The sequence below is a fragment of the Cynocephalus volans genome, chromosome 10 (genome assembly GCF_027409185.1).
Source record: "Cynocephalus volans isolate mCynVol1 chromosome 10, mCynVol1.pri, whole genome shotgun sequence".
Lineage (NCBI taxonomy): Eukaryota > Metazoa > Chordata > Mammalia > Dermoptera > Cynocephalidae > Cynocephalus > Cynocephalus volans.
In genome coordinates, this window is record NC_084469.1 from 80,781,302 (window position 1) to 80,799,519 (window position 18,218).

General features: G+C 37.0%; 2 protein-coding genes and 1 non-coding gene across 3 annotated transcripts in view; 1 reads left to right on the top strand and 2 right to left on the bottom strand.

The window, feature by feature from the left end:
• Positions 1-5,373: 5,373 nt before the first annotated feature.
• On the bottom strand, positions 5,374-5,479 carry LOC134389770 (U6 spliceosomal RNA). The gene has a single exon (XR_010024746.1). It is a non-coding gene; the product is annotated as a U6 spliceosomal RNA (small nuclear RNA).
• A 1,669-nt stretch (positions 5,480-7,148) lies between these two features.
• On the top strand, positions 7,149-7,385 carry LOC134387457 (cleavage stimulation factor subunit 3-like). Its single transcript, XM_063109919.1, has one exon. The coding sequence runs from the start codon at positions 7,149-7,151 to the stop codon at positions 7,383-7,385; it is 237 nt and encodes a 78-aa protein (XP_062965989.1).
• Positions 7,386-10,119: 2,734 nt separating this feature from the next.
• Positions 10,120-18,218, bottom strand: part of HEATR3 (HEAT repeat containing 3) — a 34,125-nt gene continuing 26,026 nt past the window's right edge. The window contains exons 13-15 of the mRNA XM_063112059.1: positions 15,250-15,393; positions 12,639-12,815; positions 10,120-10,926 (exon numbers count right to left, since the gene is read on the bottom strand). Coding sequence (XP_062968129.1) covers positions 10,804-10,926; positions 12,639-12,815; positions 15,250-15,393 — 444 coding nt within the window. The 3' untranslated portion in view covers positions 10,120-10,803. The remainder of the gene's footprint in view (positions 10,927-12,638; positions 12,816-15,249; positions 15,394-18,218) is intronic.

Genomic DNA, 18,218 nt, shown 5'->3' on the forward strand with positions numbered 1-18,218 from the left:
TTCTATGACCATACCACCCTGACCATGCCTGATCTCTGAAACTAAGCAAGGTCGGGCCTGGTTAGCATTTGGATGGGAGACTGCCTGGGAATACCAGGGGCTGTAGGTGTCTTAAAAAACAAGAAAGAAAGACAGAAAGAAAAAACAATCACAATAATATGTTGAACTTTCAAAAGAAGAGAACAGAACTGAGGTTACCAGAGGTGGGAAAGTGGGAGGGGGAGGGTGGTAAGGGAGGAATTGGTAAAGGGCCATGAAAATCGATTACATTGTATAATGTTGAATATAATGTTGAACAGAAGTATCTTGATTTGAACATCACATGTTGAACACAGGTATTGCTATTCAACTCTGTACCCCACAGATATGTACAATCAACTATGTTCCAATTAAAAAAATAAAAAATACATTTTTTAAAAAGGAAGCACTATTCCATGGGTGTGACTAATGCATACAACGCTTACACTCCCACAATATAAATTTATGAACTGACAAGTCTTACACACACACATATATATCGCCCCCTCCATAAAGCACAACTCACATATAACTTAAATACATCTTGTGCTGTTTTAGGTTTCCCCAGAAGCAGACACGGAGATAGGGTTTCAAGTGCAACCAGTTTAGGGGAGGTAATCCCAGGAAGCACCAGTGAGGAGAGGGGAGGTCAGATGCAGAAGGGAAGGCAGCAGTACGGTTGTACCACTGGGAACAGCCAAAACTTAATCCCACTGGAGAATCCTGGGAGACAGTGTTGAACACACACCTCAGTCATCCTTATCCAAGGGACAAGAGCACTGCGTATTTATACAGCTCCTCCTGCCAGACACTGATGGAGGTGGGAGTGGGGGTGGTTTATCCATTTCTTGCACTTCTGACCTGTCATGCTGGGGCAAAGGAGGACCTGGAGGTCAAAGAAGTCCTCTGGCAAGGAAATGGGGAGTTGGCAGCTGAAAGTGGGGCTGGTGTGTACCAAAGTGGTGCAGACAGGCAGGATTCCAGCAGCATTTGCCACATCATTTCTCTTCCTGAAGCTTTTAAGTAGTCTTAAGTGCCTCTTTTCTCCTGTTTCCTCCAGAATTTATTCTAGGCTGCCCATGTCATCCTGCACACCACAGAGACTCGCATGCTTCTCATTCTCATCTGCGAGCCCCTGGAAAGCAAGCAGGAGCAGTGACTTTCTCACCCCCAGCACCAGCAGGGGAAGAGTGTAGTGAGTGCTAAATAACACACGACTGCCAGGTTCCCAGTTCTGTCTTCAGCCCTCTTTAAAGCAAGGAGAAAAACCTAAAACACGGGAGTTCTCTGGTTCTTAGGTTTCTAGTTCTTATTTTTCTCTCCAAATGTAAAGGGAAGAAATCTGGGCCAATTTATAAAATTAAAAATGTAATGTTCTAAATAAATGTATATGCCAAGTGGTGATAAGTACTAAAGATAACAATATAGCACAGTTAGAAGGTACAGAGAATGTATGTAGCTATTTTAGATGAGGGGGTGTGGGAAGTCTCTGATAAAGGACATATATTTATATAAAATATGTATATATATTTTACTTACCCTTTAACAATTCACATTTTAGCATCTTGTACATAGATATTCACACAGGTAGTAGAATATTTACTGAAGCATTGTCTGTCCAGCAAAAGACTGGAAATAATCTAGACATCCATTTATGCAAGAACCGTTACATTTGTATAACATTTAATATGTGTTAGGCACTATCCTGTATTTTACAAATATTAACTCATTCAACCCTCAACAATTAAGTAGCTATTAACAATGACAGTACCATTAAGCAGCTACTGGCATTCCCTTTTTCAGATGAGCAAACTGGGGCACAGAAATTCAGTCATTTGTCCAGACTACCACAGTGAGGAAGTGGTGCAGCCAGGATTTGCCCAGGCTGTATGGATCCAGAGTCTGAGATTTGACCCAGATGCAATACTGCTCCTTCTCTAAGAGGACACTGGTTAAATTTTGGTTCCAACCCTTTGATGGAATTATATGAAGCTGCTACAAAGAATGGGTGTAGTTCTGTGTTTATTGATATGGAAATAGCTGTCAGGTATTAACTAACAACATTAGTTAAAGATACTGAACAATATTAAGAGCACACTACCATTTGTATATAAAACAGAGGAAGAACACATACATGCGCTTTATTAATTATGTAAAAATCATTTCTAAAAAGATATACACAAAACTGATAGGGGTACTTACTTTTGAGGAAAGGAACAGGCAAACAAAAACTTTTCAAGAATTATCTTCTGGCATTGTTTTAATTGTTTCTCATGCATATTACCTGTTTTATTAAACACAACTTTAAAAAATAGGAAGGAAATATAACTTTATTCAATAGGGCAATTGTCAATGTCATCTTCTGAATTTTTCAGAACTTATTTTACCTTATAATGTAAGGTACAACTGAAAGACCAAAGGTGAAAACTTCCATATCTTTCATATGGCTTTCCTTTTTTTTTGGTAGTTTATCGAGATATTTTGTCAAATTGTGAAATGTATTAAATTCATGTGGAAATTTTATTGAAAATAGTTGTATAGGGCTGGCCAGTCGGCTCATTTGGTTAGAGCACAGTGTTATAACACCAAGGTCAAGGGTTTGGATGCCCATAAAGGCCAATCACCTAAAAAACAAAAAGAAAACCAAAAACCACACACACACAAAAATTATGTAATATGGAATTGTCTATTTTATTGGAGGGTGTAATGTTTTAGAGAGTGTAATGATTTTAAACTTAATTTCCATCTTTGTACATTCGTTTTTAAAAGAAAAACCAGAAGGCAACTAGTTGAAACTGCTAGGTGAAAATCATTTCAGCTTCATGTTCTGCACTTGTTCTACTATATGTACTTAAAATCTGATGGCCTGAAACACAAATTCATTATTCCTTTAATTCAACAACACTCATTCAAAAAAACCTTTATTTATTCCTATTTTACTTGAATAACTTTATTTAACTCTTACGTTAAATAAACTCAGGAAATAGATTCCTACAAATGAGAGTAGGAAAGTATTTTTCCTGGTCTCACTTTTACTAAATGGAAGTAACTGAAGACAGTAGCTCCTATATTCATAAAGAATTTGTTCTTTTCATGGACAGGCATACATGGCTGAAAATGTTAAAATTTCAGGGCAACTATGTTCTCATAATTAGAATTCCTATATAAGATTAGGGAGGATAAAAATACATTTGCGCAAACTTTGGAAACTACTTGCTTATAATTTCTCACTCTTCATAGAAAAATTATTCAACTAAATTCTGAGAAAGAAAAGTGGTCTGAAACAATCTGAGCCATGTGAAGTCTGCTAAACTTATCAGGTCAGAGAGATAAGAGCATGGGGCTCCAGTCACATCCCCCCTCACTCATGTCTGGGATAATTGCTAAAAAGCAGGTTTTGGCAATAGTATCCAGACCAGCTGCCACCACAAACAGGTACAAACTACCCAAATGTTATCACAAGTTGTACAATGCAACCCTCACTTAACTCTGTTGCAGTGTTCCTGGAATTTTATGACACAAAGAGCAATGTAATAGCTACTTAGTAGCTTCTGTTATTTTAGTGAACCAATGTAAGTTCTTGGCAAATAACTTTGGTTAGAGCATGGTGCTGATAACACCAGAGTCAAGGGTTCAGATCCCTATATCAGCCAGCTGCCAAAAAAAAAAAAAAAAAAAAAAATACAATGACAGGAGTGGTGAGCTCCCTTCTGGTTGAAAGATGGCTCCAGAAATGCTGTGTTTGCATTTATTTATTTATTTTATTTATTTATTTATTTATTTTTTTGTCGTTTTTTCGTGACCGGCACTCAGCCAGTGAGTGCACTGGTCAGTCCTATATAGGATCCGAACCCGCGGCGGGAGCGTTGCTGTGCTCCCAGCGCAGCACTCTACCAAGTGCGCCACGGGCTCGGCCCCTGTTTGCATTTAACTTGTTGCCATATGTTGTTTTGATTGAAGTATAGGAGGAAAATCTAGACTTACACAGATATGATTACCATAGGCCAATCATAGCAATTCCATTCCCCTTATTAATGGCAGAAGTAGGAAGAGGTATTTGACCCAATTCTGGCCATTAATGTATAAGGGCACAGCTGACTGTCTGCATGCTGATTCATCCTATGTCCACTTCTTGGGCATAGACTAAGACTACATTTTCCAGCCTCCCTTGCTGTTAGGTTAGGGTGGGTGACTAGTTTTGGCCAATAGAATGTAGGCAGAAATAATGTTTCCCACTTTGGATCTTGGCCCTAAAATTTTGAGTGAGATCCTTAAGTTACTCTCTTTTACCTGAAAGAAAAGGACTCCAATTAGGGAACTAAGAGCAGCCCCCTACCAATATCCAGCAAGGAAATGGAACCTCAGTCCTGCAACCACAGAAACTAAATTCTACCAACATCTGAATGAGCATGGAAGCAGATTCTTCCCATATGCTCCAGAGAAGAGCCAGCTGGCAAATGCCTCAGGTTCAGCCTTGTCAGATTCTATGGAGAGAATCCAGCAGAGCCCAGTTAGACTTCTGATGTAGTCTAACTGTGAGCTGACAACTTGATGTTGCTTTAAAAAAAGAAAAAGAATTCCAAGATGGTGGAAGTATGTGAAAGAAGGATCTTAGATCCCTCAGTGAGCCACAGTTCAATTGCATGGAACTGTGACATGAATGAGAAATAAACTCTTATTGCATTAAAGCACTTGGTTATTGTGGTTGTTACAGCATATAACATTAATTACCATGATTGATACAGAGTAGAAATCTTGGCGGGTGGGGGCTTCTGGGAAAGGTGTTTAGCTCTTAAAAAGAGACACAATGAAGAAAACGCTTCCTTTCTGCCTCTGGACTGATACAGTCATCTCTCAACCACAGAAGGGAGCTAACCTGTGTGCTAAGGAAGGCATAGAAAAACATGGAAAGAACCTGGATATTTGATGACGTCAGTGAGCTGCAGGATTAACCAATCCTCTCTCACTGGATTTTTTTTTACGTGGAATAACACATTTGTTACAGTTTAAGACAGTGGATTCCAATTTTTTGTTATTTGCACTCAAAAACTTCTTAGCTGATTTAGCAACATATTGAAAATAAGTTCATCAGCTTCCTCCCAGCTTGATCCTCTTCTGTGTTTCCTATTTCGGTAAATGTAACACTATTCAACATGTTATGCAAGATAGAAACTCAATCTTGACACTTCCCTTTATTTCCCCCTTTGTGTCTAATGCATTACAAGTTTGTTTTTGTTTTTTCACAGGAGGAGTTGAGAATGGGATTTGAAGCTGGAAGGGCCAGTAAGTCACTTCACTTATGGGGGCTTCAGTTTCACACCCCCACCCCCTACTGTGAACATTAGGAAAGGAAAGCAAAATATGGAATGCTTCATAAATTTGTGTGCCATCCTTGCACAGGGGCCATGCTAATCTTCTCTGTATCGTTCCAATCTGAGTACATGTACTGTGAAGCAAGCACGAAGTTAAGGCCCTCGAGGTGTGGCCTGCCTGCCTCACTGGTCACACCTTGCAATGCACTCCCACTGTGCTGGAGCTTCTTTTGGCCCCCTCTTCCTTGCCTCACTCCCTCTGGCCCCAGGACCCTCGCACATGCTGTTCTCTTTCCAGAAACTATTAACCCTTCTTAGTTACCTAGTTTATTGTTTCTATCACTTCTCCAGGGAAGCCTTCCCTGACCTAGTAATGCCCCTCTTATAACCTCAAAGAAGCATGTTCCCTTTCTTTGTAGCACTTGTTGTATTTGTAATTTTATTTTGATTATGTTTGTCTCTCCTAATAGGCCATAAGCTCTGTAAAGATAAGCACCATGTCTATTTTGCCTACCGTGGTGTCCTCAGTATCTATCAGACTACCTGGCACAAAGTTAGGAGCTTCAATAAATCAGATCAAGAAGGGTATCTGGTACAAGATGCTATGAGTGTCCAGAACGCTGACCTCTGATCTTGTCTGCGGAGTTAGAGAAACTTCCCCTTGTGGAATTGCCATTTCAGCTGAGTATTAAAGGATGAGTAGGAGTTAACTAGGTTAAGTGGGAAAAGAAACCAGGCAGTGGTTTCTTCATATGTATATGAAGGAGCATGGTGCTTTCAAACAACTGAATAAAGGACAGAAAGGCTGAAGTTTGAGAGCAAGGCAGATAGAGCAAAAGAGACCTGAGGGTAAAGCAGGACCAGAATACACAGGGGTTTATGGGTAGGTTGACCATATAATTCAGTGTTTAATGCAAGCCCTTTTATTTAGCCTTTTAAAAATTATTTTCCTTTTTATTTTGATATAATTTCAAACTTAGTGAAAAATTACAAAAATAGTTCAGGGAAGTCCAGTGCACCCTTTATTCAATTCACTAATCGTTTACACTTTGCCCCATTTGCTTTTCTATTCTTCCTCTCTACATTTATATATAAATATTATTTTTTCTGAATCATTTGAGAGTATGTTGGAGACATCATGTTCTTTTATCCATAAATACTTCAATGTGTATTTCTTAAGAACAAGGACATTCTCTTGTTTTTGACAGTATAGCAATCAAATCAGGACATTTAACATTGATAAAATGCTATTATCTAATCCACATTATAAATTCAACTTGGTCAGTTGTCTCAATTATGTGCATTTAGATGTTTTTATCCTAGTCCTGGACCCAATCCTAGATCTCACATTGTCATGTTAGTTTCCTTTAATCTTAAACAAGAGCACTTTTGAGAGTCAAGTCAGGTGCTATTAATAATTATGCTGGGCCAACAAGCATAGATCTGGACTCTCTCAAGCAAATCTGGACATGTGATCATGCTATTTGCAAGTCATGGCAAGGATTTTGAACTTTATCTTGTGAGCACTGGGAATCACTAGAGTTACAGCACAAAAGCCAGGAAGCACCTTCACTTAGTTCATGTTTCAAAAAGATTACTCTCTCGTTCAAAGAGATCTATTGTACAACGTGGTCATTAGAGTCAATAACAATATATTTCGAAATTCTGAGATCTAAGTGGGTGGTGGTGATTCATCTTGGCGGTCTGGCTCCACTGGGCAGGGGATAACTTTACTAGGTTAGAGGTGGTTTTTAGTTTAATTTTTCTTTTCTAGCTTCCCATTGCCAGCCACTGCGCACATTCTAGTCAGTCGAGGCCATGTCAAGAGACAGAGTCACAAAGCAGGCAGCTGAATATGTCCCAGAGAAGGTGAAGAAAGCCAAAAAGAAATTAGAAGAGAATCCAAATGACTTTGATGCTTGCAGCATTCTCATTCAAGAGGCACAGAATCAACCTATAGACAAAGCATGGAAGACTTATGAATGCCTTATTGCCCAGTTCCCCAGTTCTGGCAGGTTCTGGAAACTGGGTATTGAAGCAAAGATGATGACATAGAAAGAAGGCCCTCTCCAGATGCTGGCAGGTTGGTCCTCATGCTACAGTTTCTATGGTTTTATTTTTTTTTTATGCAAGTTTGGGATTAGGCCCAAGAAGTGAAAAGATGTAATTCTCCAAACCACTGGAAGAATCAAAAAAAAGTTTGAAAGTACTGTCTTAAAGAGCCAAGAGAAGCAAACTTCTCTCCAACCTATCAAGCTAAAATCTAACAGAATATCTAGTGGTGATGAAGTAATTTCTCACTTTCAAGAAAAAAGGTCCAGCCTAAGACCTAACCATGATTCTGACATGGCATCGTATCCATGAATTAAGAAAAAAGCCAATTTTCAGAAGATTATGTTCCTATTACAGAAACATGTATTCATGTATGTATAGATGGATGTATTCAGAAAAACTTCTAGACGCTCCCGTACCAATCAAGGTTTTGGGCTACAAACGGCAGAAATTGATCATGGCTATCAAAAAATAAGAGTTTATCATAAAGGTCTAGGGTAGCTCACAAAATTGACAAGAGGGCAGGAGGATCAGGTTCTGAAAATAGACAGGAAATGTGGACATAGGGTGGCAGGGGACACTGTGCACTCATAGGACCGGTCTAATAAAAAAGCTGTCCAGAAAAGAGGACACCAATGCAGCCACAGGTCTCTTGTTGCTGCCATGAGTATCTCAGTTAACCCGGTGACTTTGTGTTGCTTGCACAACATTCTAAGTCTCTGGGCATAATCGCCCAAAGGACCAAGAATTTCTTTGGTAACAGACAATCTAACAGTATCATAGACTATTTAAAATAGAAGATTTACATCTATTCATTAACAAGACAGACAATGACAGACTTTATCTGGAAGGGGAAAATATATACTATAAATCCTTATTTTATAAAAATGAAATGGCAAGGAAGGGGAGTTTTCTGCTTCAAAAGTGGATGTTTTAAAATACCACAGTATAACTGTACTCTAGAATTTCTGGATATGGTGAAAAGAGTTCTAAAATTGCTCATGTTCTACATATGGGTTAAAAACAATCAAGTATTGGTCCATGCAATTTCAAAAAGGCAGGAAGCAAGCCTAGAACAGAACTAGGTAAAAACAGGAATGCTGACTAGATAAGGACCTTTCCCTATCTTGACAACTCAAAAGTATTTCTTTGATTAACTAAATAAAGGCAAAAGATACAACTACAAAAAGAAATATAATTAAAATGACTGATATTTCAAAATTAATTATTTTTTAAAATAAAATGCATTTCAGTTTTAAAGGCAAAAAAATAAATAAGATGAGAAGTAAAGCAGTGATTTTTATTTCCTTGGGCAAACATGCTATGGCAGGGTGAACACTTAAAAAATCTCATATGAGTTCATACTCCTACACTTAACATAGTGTATATCTCTAGTGGACAATTCTGGGTGATTTTCAAATGAATGTATTTTAAAGCAGACTGTTGTTTTCAATAGGAAAAAACTACAGTCTCCATTATACTGTGGCATGAATAATACCTGCATGCTCTACTGAGCTATTATGTAAATAGTTAAAACTGTAGAGTATATTTTTGTTTTTTTCATTTTCCCTGTTGTTAGAGTAGTAAAATTGAATGGTAGCAACGCAGACCAAACTATCCATGCCTCAGAATCTAAAAATATTTTTAGGATGGCACATCTTCAGTGTAATAACTCATCTTCAGTACAATAACACACCTACTGTTCTACAGGATGCTTCCACATTCAACTGCCTTAGAGCTTGCTTCATAAAGCAGAAAATCACTAAGATTTATTTGTTTAACAAGTATTTATCGAGGGCCTAATATGTACTAAGCCCTATGCCAGATATTCTGCATATTGTTTACAGGTTGGAAAGGAAGGGAAAGAACAGACTTAGAAATTTTTTTCTCCTTCAAAATAATTATATTTTATAAATACCTGAGGCAGAGAACTCTGAAACTTTTCTTCATTGGAAGAATCCCTCTCAAAGGACACATGCTATAAAAAGCCTGGGTCAATCATTTAGCTGAAATGATCACTAAACATACACGTAACATAAAATTCATGATCAAGGAGCATAATAAAGCAAAAAAAATTTAAGGGCCGGCCCGTGGCTCCCTTGGGAGAGTGTGGTGCTGATAACACCAAGGCCACGGGTTCAGATCCCCTTACCAGTCATCTTTTAAAGAAAAAAGAAAAAAAAGAAATTTTAGTATATGGTACACCATTTCCATCTTCCTACCACATATAGCATCTGGGCCTTTCACTTGGTCTCAGGGCTCAGTGACTCTTACAGTTGGGAAACAATCTTGGTTTCCTAACAATCTATATCATAGAGGTAAAAACTGTAAAATAAGCCACAGTGCAGATGAAATGTAATACTACTAGCTCATTTTATGCATCTATTGAAGCATGGAGTAAAAGTTAAGTTTTATACTAGGTATTGGGGCTTTTATCAGCGCAACTGAGATCAATTATGCAGAAATTTTCAAATCTTCTACAACTCGTCCGATCAGACAAACGGATGAACAATGCAGCTGGTCCAGGGGCCCTCTCAGACAGTGATGGGCACTGAAATTCTCTCCTTCAGCACCAGCTGGCGCCCTATTACTTCAAGAGATAATACTGGAAAGTCCTGCTGTCTTTTTGTTGTTTTTTTTTAGTACCTCATATACTTGAAGCAATATCCATTAGCTATCAAACACCCAGGAATAGGATTATTTAATATCTTAAAAAAGATTTTGTAAGACACAAAGCTTTCAATTAAAAAATTATTTATTCAAAAATATTTTCTCCTAATTTTGATTCCATATCGAATTAAATAAAGGGATGATGTTACAAAGCAATAACTGATCAGACCTGCCCAAAGAGAGAATGGCAATTACCTAATTAACTCATTAGTATGATCTGCTAAGTAGTAAAGCACAAATTCAACTCATTCATTTCTTTATAAAAGGTAAACATAATGGTACACTTCATGCGAAAAAAATTATTTTATAAAGCCTATCTTCATATTCATATTAGTTATAGATTCAGCTAATATAAAATGATAAAATGATACTGACTTAAAAGAACATCCAAAACAGTGCTCTGGATTTTCCTTTTCTGCAAAATTCAAGGGAAACATGATTGTTTGAAGTTTTGTCACTATTGACAAATTAGTTAAGAACCACCTGAGATTCCTGTGTTTCCACTCTTCCGCTCTATGTGTTTCCAGTGAGTAAATACTGCTGGAGACATGATTTAAAGAGCACTAGAAATGCCACACAGATCCCAAGGCTTAAAGAAGATTTTCTAACAGGTTTTGAAGTTTTTATGAACTTAAAATTAAGGTATATAATATAAGCATTAAAAAATTACTTTCATATACACTCAAAGGAAACCCTTCAGTATTCTTAGCATCAAATACTTTGGGGAAGAATTGGTCTCTCTTTTGATGGTTCAAGAAGTCAGTCTTTTCTCAACAGTTTCTTGATAAGTAACAAACCTTCTCAAATTCATCTTCACATTGTCAAGAACACACAGCTGATCTGGACTGTATTTACCTCTCCCTTCTTTTCGTATCTGGAAAAAAAAAGTCATGTGATTTGGTATATATTACTGATGCATTTAAATAAAGTATTTAATTTAGAGTGTATTTAACCATTTTCTAAACAAGACAGTGGCAAGAATTTGGTGAAACATTTTTACTTGCAAGGTAAATGGAACACAGTAAATGAAGAATAAAAATACACTTAGAATGTGCACCTTTAAAATGACAGTTGCAAACATGACTGAATTGTAGACCTTAAAAGAATGAATTTTATGGTATGTCAGTTATACCTCACCTCTAGTCTAGAACAGTGGTTCGCAAGTTTTAGTGTGCAAAAGTATCATCTAGGTGTGTTAAAAAACAGAGAGGTGGGCCCATCCAGAGTTTCGGATTCAGTAGGTCTAGAGTTGGGGCTGAGAATCTGTATTTCGAATAAGTTACCAGGTGATGCTGATGCTGCTGATGCAAGGAGGGCACTTCTGAGAAACAATACTCTTGAGAAGTTCTTTAGTAAAATCTATCGTATTATATTTAAGTGCAATTTGAGGCTAAATACACACTGAACGTCACTTAATGCAATTGTGGCTTCATTTTATACAAAAGAGCTTCATATAAAAAACTACAGGCTAGCCTTCTGGCTAACAAAGAAATTTCATTAGGGCTTTATACCTTTGAGAAAAGAAAAACAATTAAATACTATTACCATAGCAATGCATACTAAGTAGGAAAGTCAATCAGAACGATAGAATTTTCAGGGGTTGGTTAAGGGTTATTTTCCCAGTTAATAGTTTACATAACTCCTTTTTTTTTTTTTTTTTTTTTTCCCGTGACCGGCACTCAGCCAGTGAGTGCACCAGTCATTCTTATATAGGATCCGAACCCGCGGCGGGAGCGTTGCTGCGCTCCCAGCGCAGCACTCTACCAAGTGCGCCACGGGCTCGGCCCTACATAACTCCTTTTTAAGCATTTACTTCTGTAGTTTGATGACTCTAACGACATATGCTTTCCTTGAAGCTGCAGGGAAATAGATAATATTTTCTCCTTTTTAGCTTGCAGGCTCCTTTTCCAGAAGTTTCAAGGGCCTGTAACTTTTAAAAACAATGTGGCTCTGTGTACTGGTATGGAATAGCTCCAGGATACAGTGTCAGGTAAAAATACATTAAGTGCAGGACTGTGACTATATTATGCTACCTTTTGGATAATAAAGGATAAAATACTAGGGTTTGGGAAACCATACTGGCTGGCCATCAAAAAAGAAAAAAAAGGGGGGGATAGGGATAAAACACTAAGGTACATTTGTCTTTGCCTAAAGAAAAACAAGTCAATTTGGTCACCTGTGAGGCAGGGAATAAAATCTTTCATTGCTTAAGAACCAAACAACAAAAACAACAAAAAACACTACAAACTGAAACAAAGCATAATTAAGAGTAAACTGTTCTTTTTTTTCCCCCCACAATTAAGGCACCTACCAGTGAAGCTTAACTCTATAAATGGTAGCCACTATTACTAAATTTTTAAATGTAATATAACAAAACTTCAAGTTAAATAATTCAGCAGTAACACGGTTGAGCTATGACTCAGTCAACAAGCATTTTACAAAGTACTGGGGATGCAGTGCTATATGATTGAGATTTACAGGTATTCATCATGCACATGCCTCTAAATTGCATGGTGGTAACTACATTTATCCTCAGCTCCATAGAATGTTGAGACTTATGCATTCATAAATAAAATGGCTACAAACCTTCATTTTGAAGACTGGCTGGAATTCCTTCAGAGCAGATAACAATTTAATCTGAATTGAGGCTCTTTCAGCTTCTGTACCATCTGCAAAAACATCGAAGAGGGCATCCAAAGCTTCTCCTGCTACTACAAGAGAAGGATCTTTGGTGGCCACCTCAAGTAGAAAGCACCCAATGGTCTGGAAACAACAAAATACATGGTAATATGACTGTCAGTCTCCAAAATGAATACTCCCCTTAAATGTGGCAATAATTCATGCATATTATTTCATATAAAAATACAAGGGAAATATTAAAACTTTTAAAAGGCTAAATACTCAACAAATACTTATAAATATACCAAGTATAATATAAACAAAGATAAATTAAACGCATTATAGTTTATATTGCTAAATAAAATGAATTAAGATCCATAAATGATATATGAAAGATTGATTTTGGAAACCAAGTTTTCCCCTCTACTTCCCTCAAAAAAGCTTTCTCCATGGTGTCAAAATGCATTGAAATCTTATCTGTAACCCAAAAAATCTGCTTTTAAAAGTATATGAAAAACACTCTACTATAATTTTTAAAAACCCAACACAATCTCATTTTGCTTCACTATACTGGTTGATTTTTAGCATCTACCCATTTTTTCCCACAGTTAGGTAGCTAATGAACAGACCATTCCCAATATGCAAAGAATTGCTCCAGAGTAAACTCATTTTAGTTTGGCTGTTCTGCTTCACCCTTGATGTCTTAAGGGTGATGCGCAATCTGATATTACGTAGGTGGGAGTGGAAATGCTCAGGACACCAAGTCCAAAGTCCGACTCCTCCATTAATAATAGGCTGCCTCCTGGAAGACAGTTAACCTCTCTGGGCCTCAATGTTCTCATCTGAATACATGTGGTCTAGATAACTTCTAAGATAGTATTCAGATTTAATATCCTATAATGTAATATGAAGCACACAGCATCACCTATGAAGTAGTCTTATTAAAAAAGGATTGATCTGAATCTAATCTAGCCTTTAGATCTAACTTCCAATTCTCAGAAAATACAGAAGATAAAGGAACAAGCTTAACAACACAAGGAAGCAATCAGACAAATCCAGAAGGTTGGACACTACATGGCACAACTGATGCAGGAGCTAAGGAAAAAACAGGTAGTGATGGGTGGTGCTGGGCGGAGAACTGTTTTAGATCAAGAGACTTAGAAGACCTCAAACCAAACATAACATGGACTTTATTGGTCCACAAACTATCTGTAAAGAGGTATTTTTGAGACAACTGGAAAATTATGAATACAGACCAGGGATTAGACATATTAAGAAATGGCTATTAATCGTGTAAAAGATGATAACGGCAGTTATATTAGGTCCCTACTTTTAAGAGATGCATACTGAACCAATAGGAGCAAAATACCATGATGTCTTTTATCTACTTTAACATACCCAGCAAAAAAACTATATGAAGTATGTATGATAGAATATTCATAACTGTTAATTCTGCTTTTAAGTGCTTTTAATGCATACACAAAATTCACAGTACTTTTTCGCTAGTTTTCTTTCATGCTTGGAAACGTGACTAAATCAAAACAATTTTTAAATCTGATGTCTGAGAAAAATTTGATGTTCCACTAAAGTGTATCTTGGAAATTACAGTTTAAGTGAGGGGTGGGGGAAGTAGTGAATTACATATGCTCATCTGCATACGTGTACACATACACGCCCTATGGCCATATTCTCGTGTACATATATAAAAAACACTCTGGAATGACACAGAAGAATTGTTTCACTGTAATACTGGCTACCTCTCCAGAAGCAAACAAACAGGGGAACTGGAAGTTTAGGAGTGGAGGTGAAATCTTCTCACTATATTTACTTTTGTACTTTTCTAAATGTTATGCTATATGCATGTATCATTCTTCCAAAAAAGATTCTTAGAAACATCAGTCATCACTGCACAGTTCTTAGCAGGTTAAGAGGTACTTTATAATAATCAATTTATTACCCATTAGTCAGTAATCAATATTCAGCAATCATTAGCACAATGAAGGGTAATTTTAATATTACTGTCCTCTTAATTAATAGTGATGCTGTACCTGTAGCAGTGCAGTTCTGAGCAACCCAGCTGAGATAAAGTACTGAAAGCAAATATGCTGAGTGAACTCCTAGTGTATTGTCACTCCCCGAGCTGCTACTTAAAATTTATGGAGTGATATTAGAATTAACTCTGTGATATTTTCAGAATGCACCTTACCTGATATACAAGGAAACGTGGGTGGATTGTTCCTTCATCAGTAGAATACAATATGCATATATTTTATGCAACAGCAAAGGCATCTTTAAAAAGTCTGAATTTGGTCTTTCACTAAAGATAAATTTATTTTTGATATAGGATCTCTGGGGTAAAGTTAAATGACAAAAAGTGGCTCAACTTTTCAAGCACTTATCTAAAACATGTAGTTAGATCAATCCAAAGGGTATATTCTAATAATATAACTTAATAAGCAAATTCTCCATATGATTTCTTCTCACCATGTCCATACAAGGTTTTAAAAATACTACAACAGTTACTTTTCCCCATTTCTAATTATTTAACATTTTGGGTAATGGAATCAAATTGTTTTACCTTAAGAATTTCAAGTGTACCATCTTCTTTGGCTAGGACACTGCCAGTGATTCCTAAAATACTGACAACATTCACTCTAACCCCGACATTACTACTATGAATGCCTGCTTTGCATAATGTCATCAGCTGATCAGGAGTCATGCACTGTTGAAAGAGAAAAGGAAAGTATTTATAGTGTTAAACCCAACCAATTCCAATAGCATGTGAAAACAGAATTAACAGGAATCTCTCCCACAGGCTGCATGATTCTAAGAGTGGCATAAACCCCTGGAAGAGAAGTTTTTACATATTCTAATCACTACCAAATATCGCTGGTAATTCTGAACTAAGACGAGCCCTGCTCATGTCACTCTCATTATCCAATATATAAAAGGGGCTTCAGGTCCTATTAGTTTCATTTGAGGAAGACTTTCATTCCAGATGTACACAGACTAAAGAGATTCTAATTTCTTTTTAATATTGATCATAAAAAAGGTTTTGAAAGTGTAAATAGAATCGTGTAGTTTTAGTAAAAATTGGCTGAGTCTATACAAGGTAAGGACTTACTTTGAAAAATCTGTGCTATCATAAATCATTAGATAGTAAAAACCACTAAATTATATAGTGCTTCTACCAAGTAGTGATAATTTTCAGTCTCAGCTAATTTGAGCACACATTTGGGCACATGAATCATGTGAGACTGAATGTCATGTTACCAGGCTACTTCCTATAAGCAGCAGCACTGTGTATTGGTAAACGGCCTAGGATATGGAACCAGACATCCTGGGTTCAAATCCTAGCTCCAGTACTTACCACTCAGCAATCCAGCACTTCCTCAGTCCCACTAACGATTCCATTTTCCCATTAATAAAATGGGAAGGATAAAAGTATTCATCACACAGAGTTGCTATGAGGATTAAATAATGCTTACAGAACACTCACTGAATGTTAGTTAACCACTGTTACTATTTGTAAAAATACTGAGTGGTTCTAAATCATCAAACTCATTTCTGAATCATTTGTATTGCTTCTGCCAGTTCCAAAGGTTAACAGCTAATTTGCCAGCTTTCTCAGAAAATACTCTAATGACAACAATTGCACAAACTATGGGATTCCTCATGGTTCCTCACAAGGTTGCTGTGAATCATAAAGGCGTGCTGCATTATCATCAGTATAACCCACAAAGAAGTTGCCTAATGTACACAAACCTACAAGGTAAAGACTATACAGGGAAGCAAGACAGCTGTATTTGGTCTTGGCGCTGTCACTCAGCAAAGCAAGCCCCTGTTTTCCTCTCCTTGTATAGCATTAGAGAACCAGGCTTCTTCTAGCTCTATATTCAATGCTTGTGCCCAGTATACAGCTAACCTGATAACTGATCATCATGATACATATGAATGATTTACCATTAAATGAGCATGAGCTTTGAGTAATTTTCTCTAATAATCAGACAGATCCAGGAAGCTGCTGCCTACACACCATGGAAAATCAATAAAAATACCTTGTATTCCAACAGGCCCTATAGTATAAGGTTTTCTGATCCTCCCAACAGCCCTATGGCAGGCCAGGCATTATTACCATTTCCATTTCACAGCAACTTAGGGTCAAAAGTTATGTTCTCCAAAAAAATTCTCAAATATACAAAGAAATCTTTTAAAAAATAATAAACAGTACATATTAATATGAAGCCAACAGCATCTACTATATTTAACAGTAAAACACTAGAGACATTCCCATTAAACTCTGGACAAGATAAAGTTTGGGAAGCACTGCTCTAGCAGCACAGCCATGGAGTGACTAAGGTAGGAAAGAAGACGACCACTGGAGAAAAGGAGGTCCAAGAACTGTGAAGGATCCTTGCATGGACACTAAAGTCATCTAGAATTATGACAAGACTAGTAAAAAGTAACAGTGCCCACCAGCAGGAATCTTCAAGAGAGGAGCACCACAGGAGATGAAAGATGACTGTAACTAAAGAAATGTGTGGGACAGTCCAATGACAGATTAACTAGACATGGTAATAACTAGAGGATTTCAGAAGGGAGGGAGGTAGAATGGATTAGAACAGTGGTTCTCCAACCTTATCTGTCATGCATGAAAATCATCTGGAGAACATGTTAAAACATAGATTGCTGGGCCCCTTCTCAAAGTTTCTGCTTCAGTAGGTCAAAGGTGAGGCCCTAAACTTGCACTTGCATACAAAGAAGAAAAAGCACCAACCCCATAGAACAGGAATAGGCAAAAGATAGAAACAGTCACAGAAAAGAAATGCAAAGGCCCTTAAGACGTGTGAAAAGATATCCAACCTCCTTGTAATAGCAGAAATGCAAATTAAAATTAAGATATAGTTTCTGACACATCAAACTGGCAAAAACCCAACATTCTGACAACATACTCTGCTGGTGAGGCTATGGCAAAATAGGTATTCCCAAACATCGCTGGTGGGGATGTGAAATGGTTCAAACTCGATGGAGGGGACTACAGCAATACCTAGCAAAATTACAAATGTACCTATCCTCTGACCCAGCAGGCCCACTTCTAAGAATCTATCCCCAAAATACAATGACAAAAATACAATATAACATGTAAAAAGACTATTCATTTCAGTTCTGTTTGTAATAGCAAAAGATTGGAAACAACTCATGTCTACCAATAGCAGATTATGTAAAAAAGAAACGAGAAAAATCTCTATACACTATTATAATCAATAAGGGATTAAAAAAAAAAAACAAGGCGCAGAAGCACTACTTTAAAGAAAAGGAGTGAGATACAAATACTATAAATACTCTTTTTTTAATAAGCAGAAACATTTGTCTATGGTTTCAAAAAAGAACAACAGAACGATAAACCTAAAACTAAAAAGAATGATTACCTATATAGTGGAGATGAAAGAGCAGGAGCAAAGGGACAGAAACTAGACTTCTCTGAATATATATATATTTTGTAGTAAAATATACATAAAATTTACCATTGTAACCATTTTTAAGTGT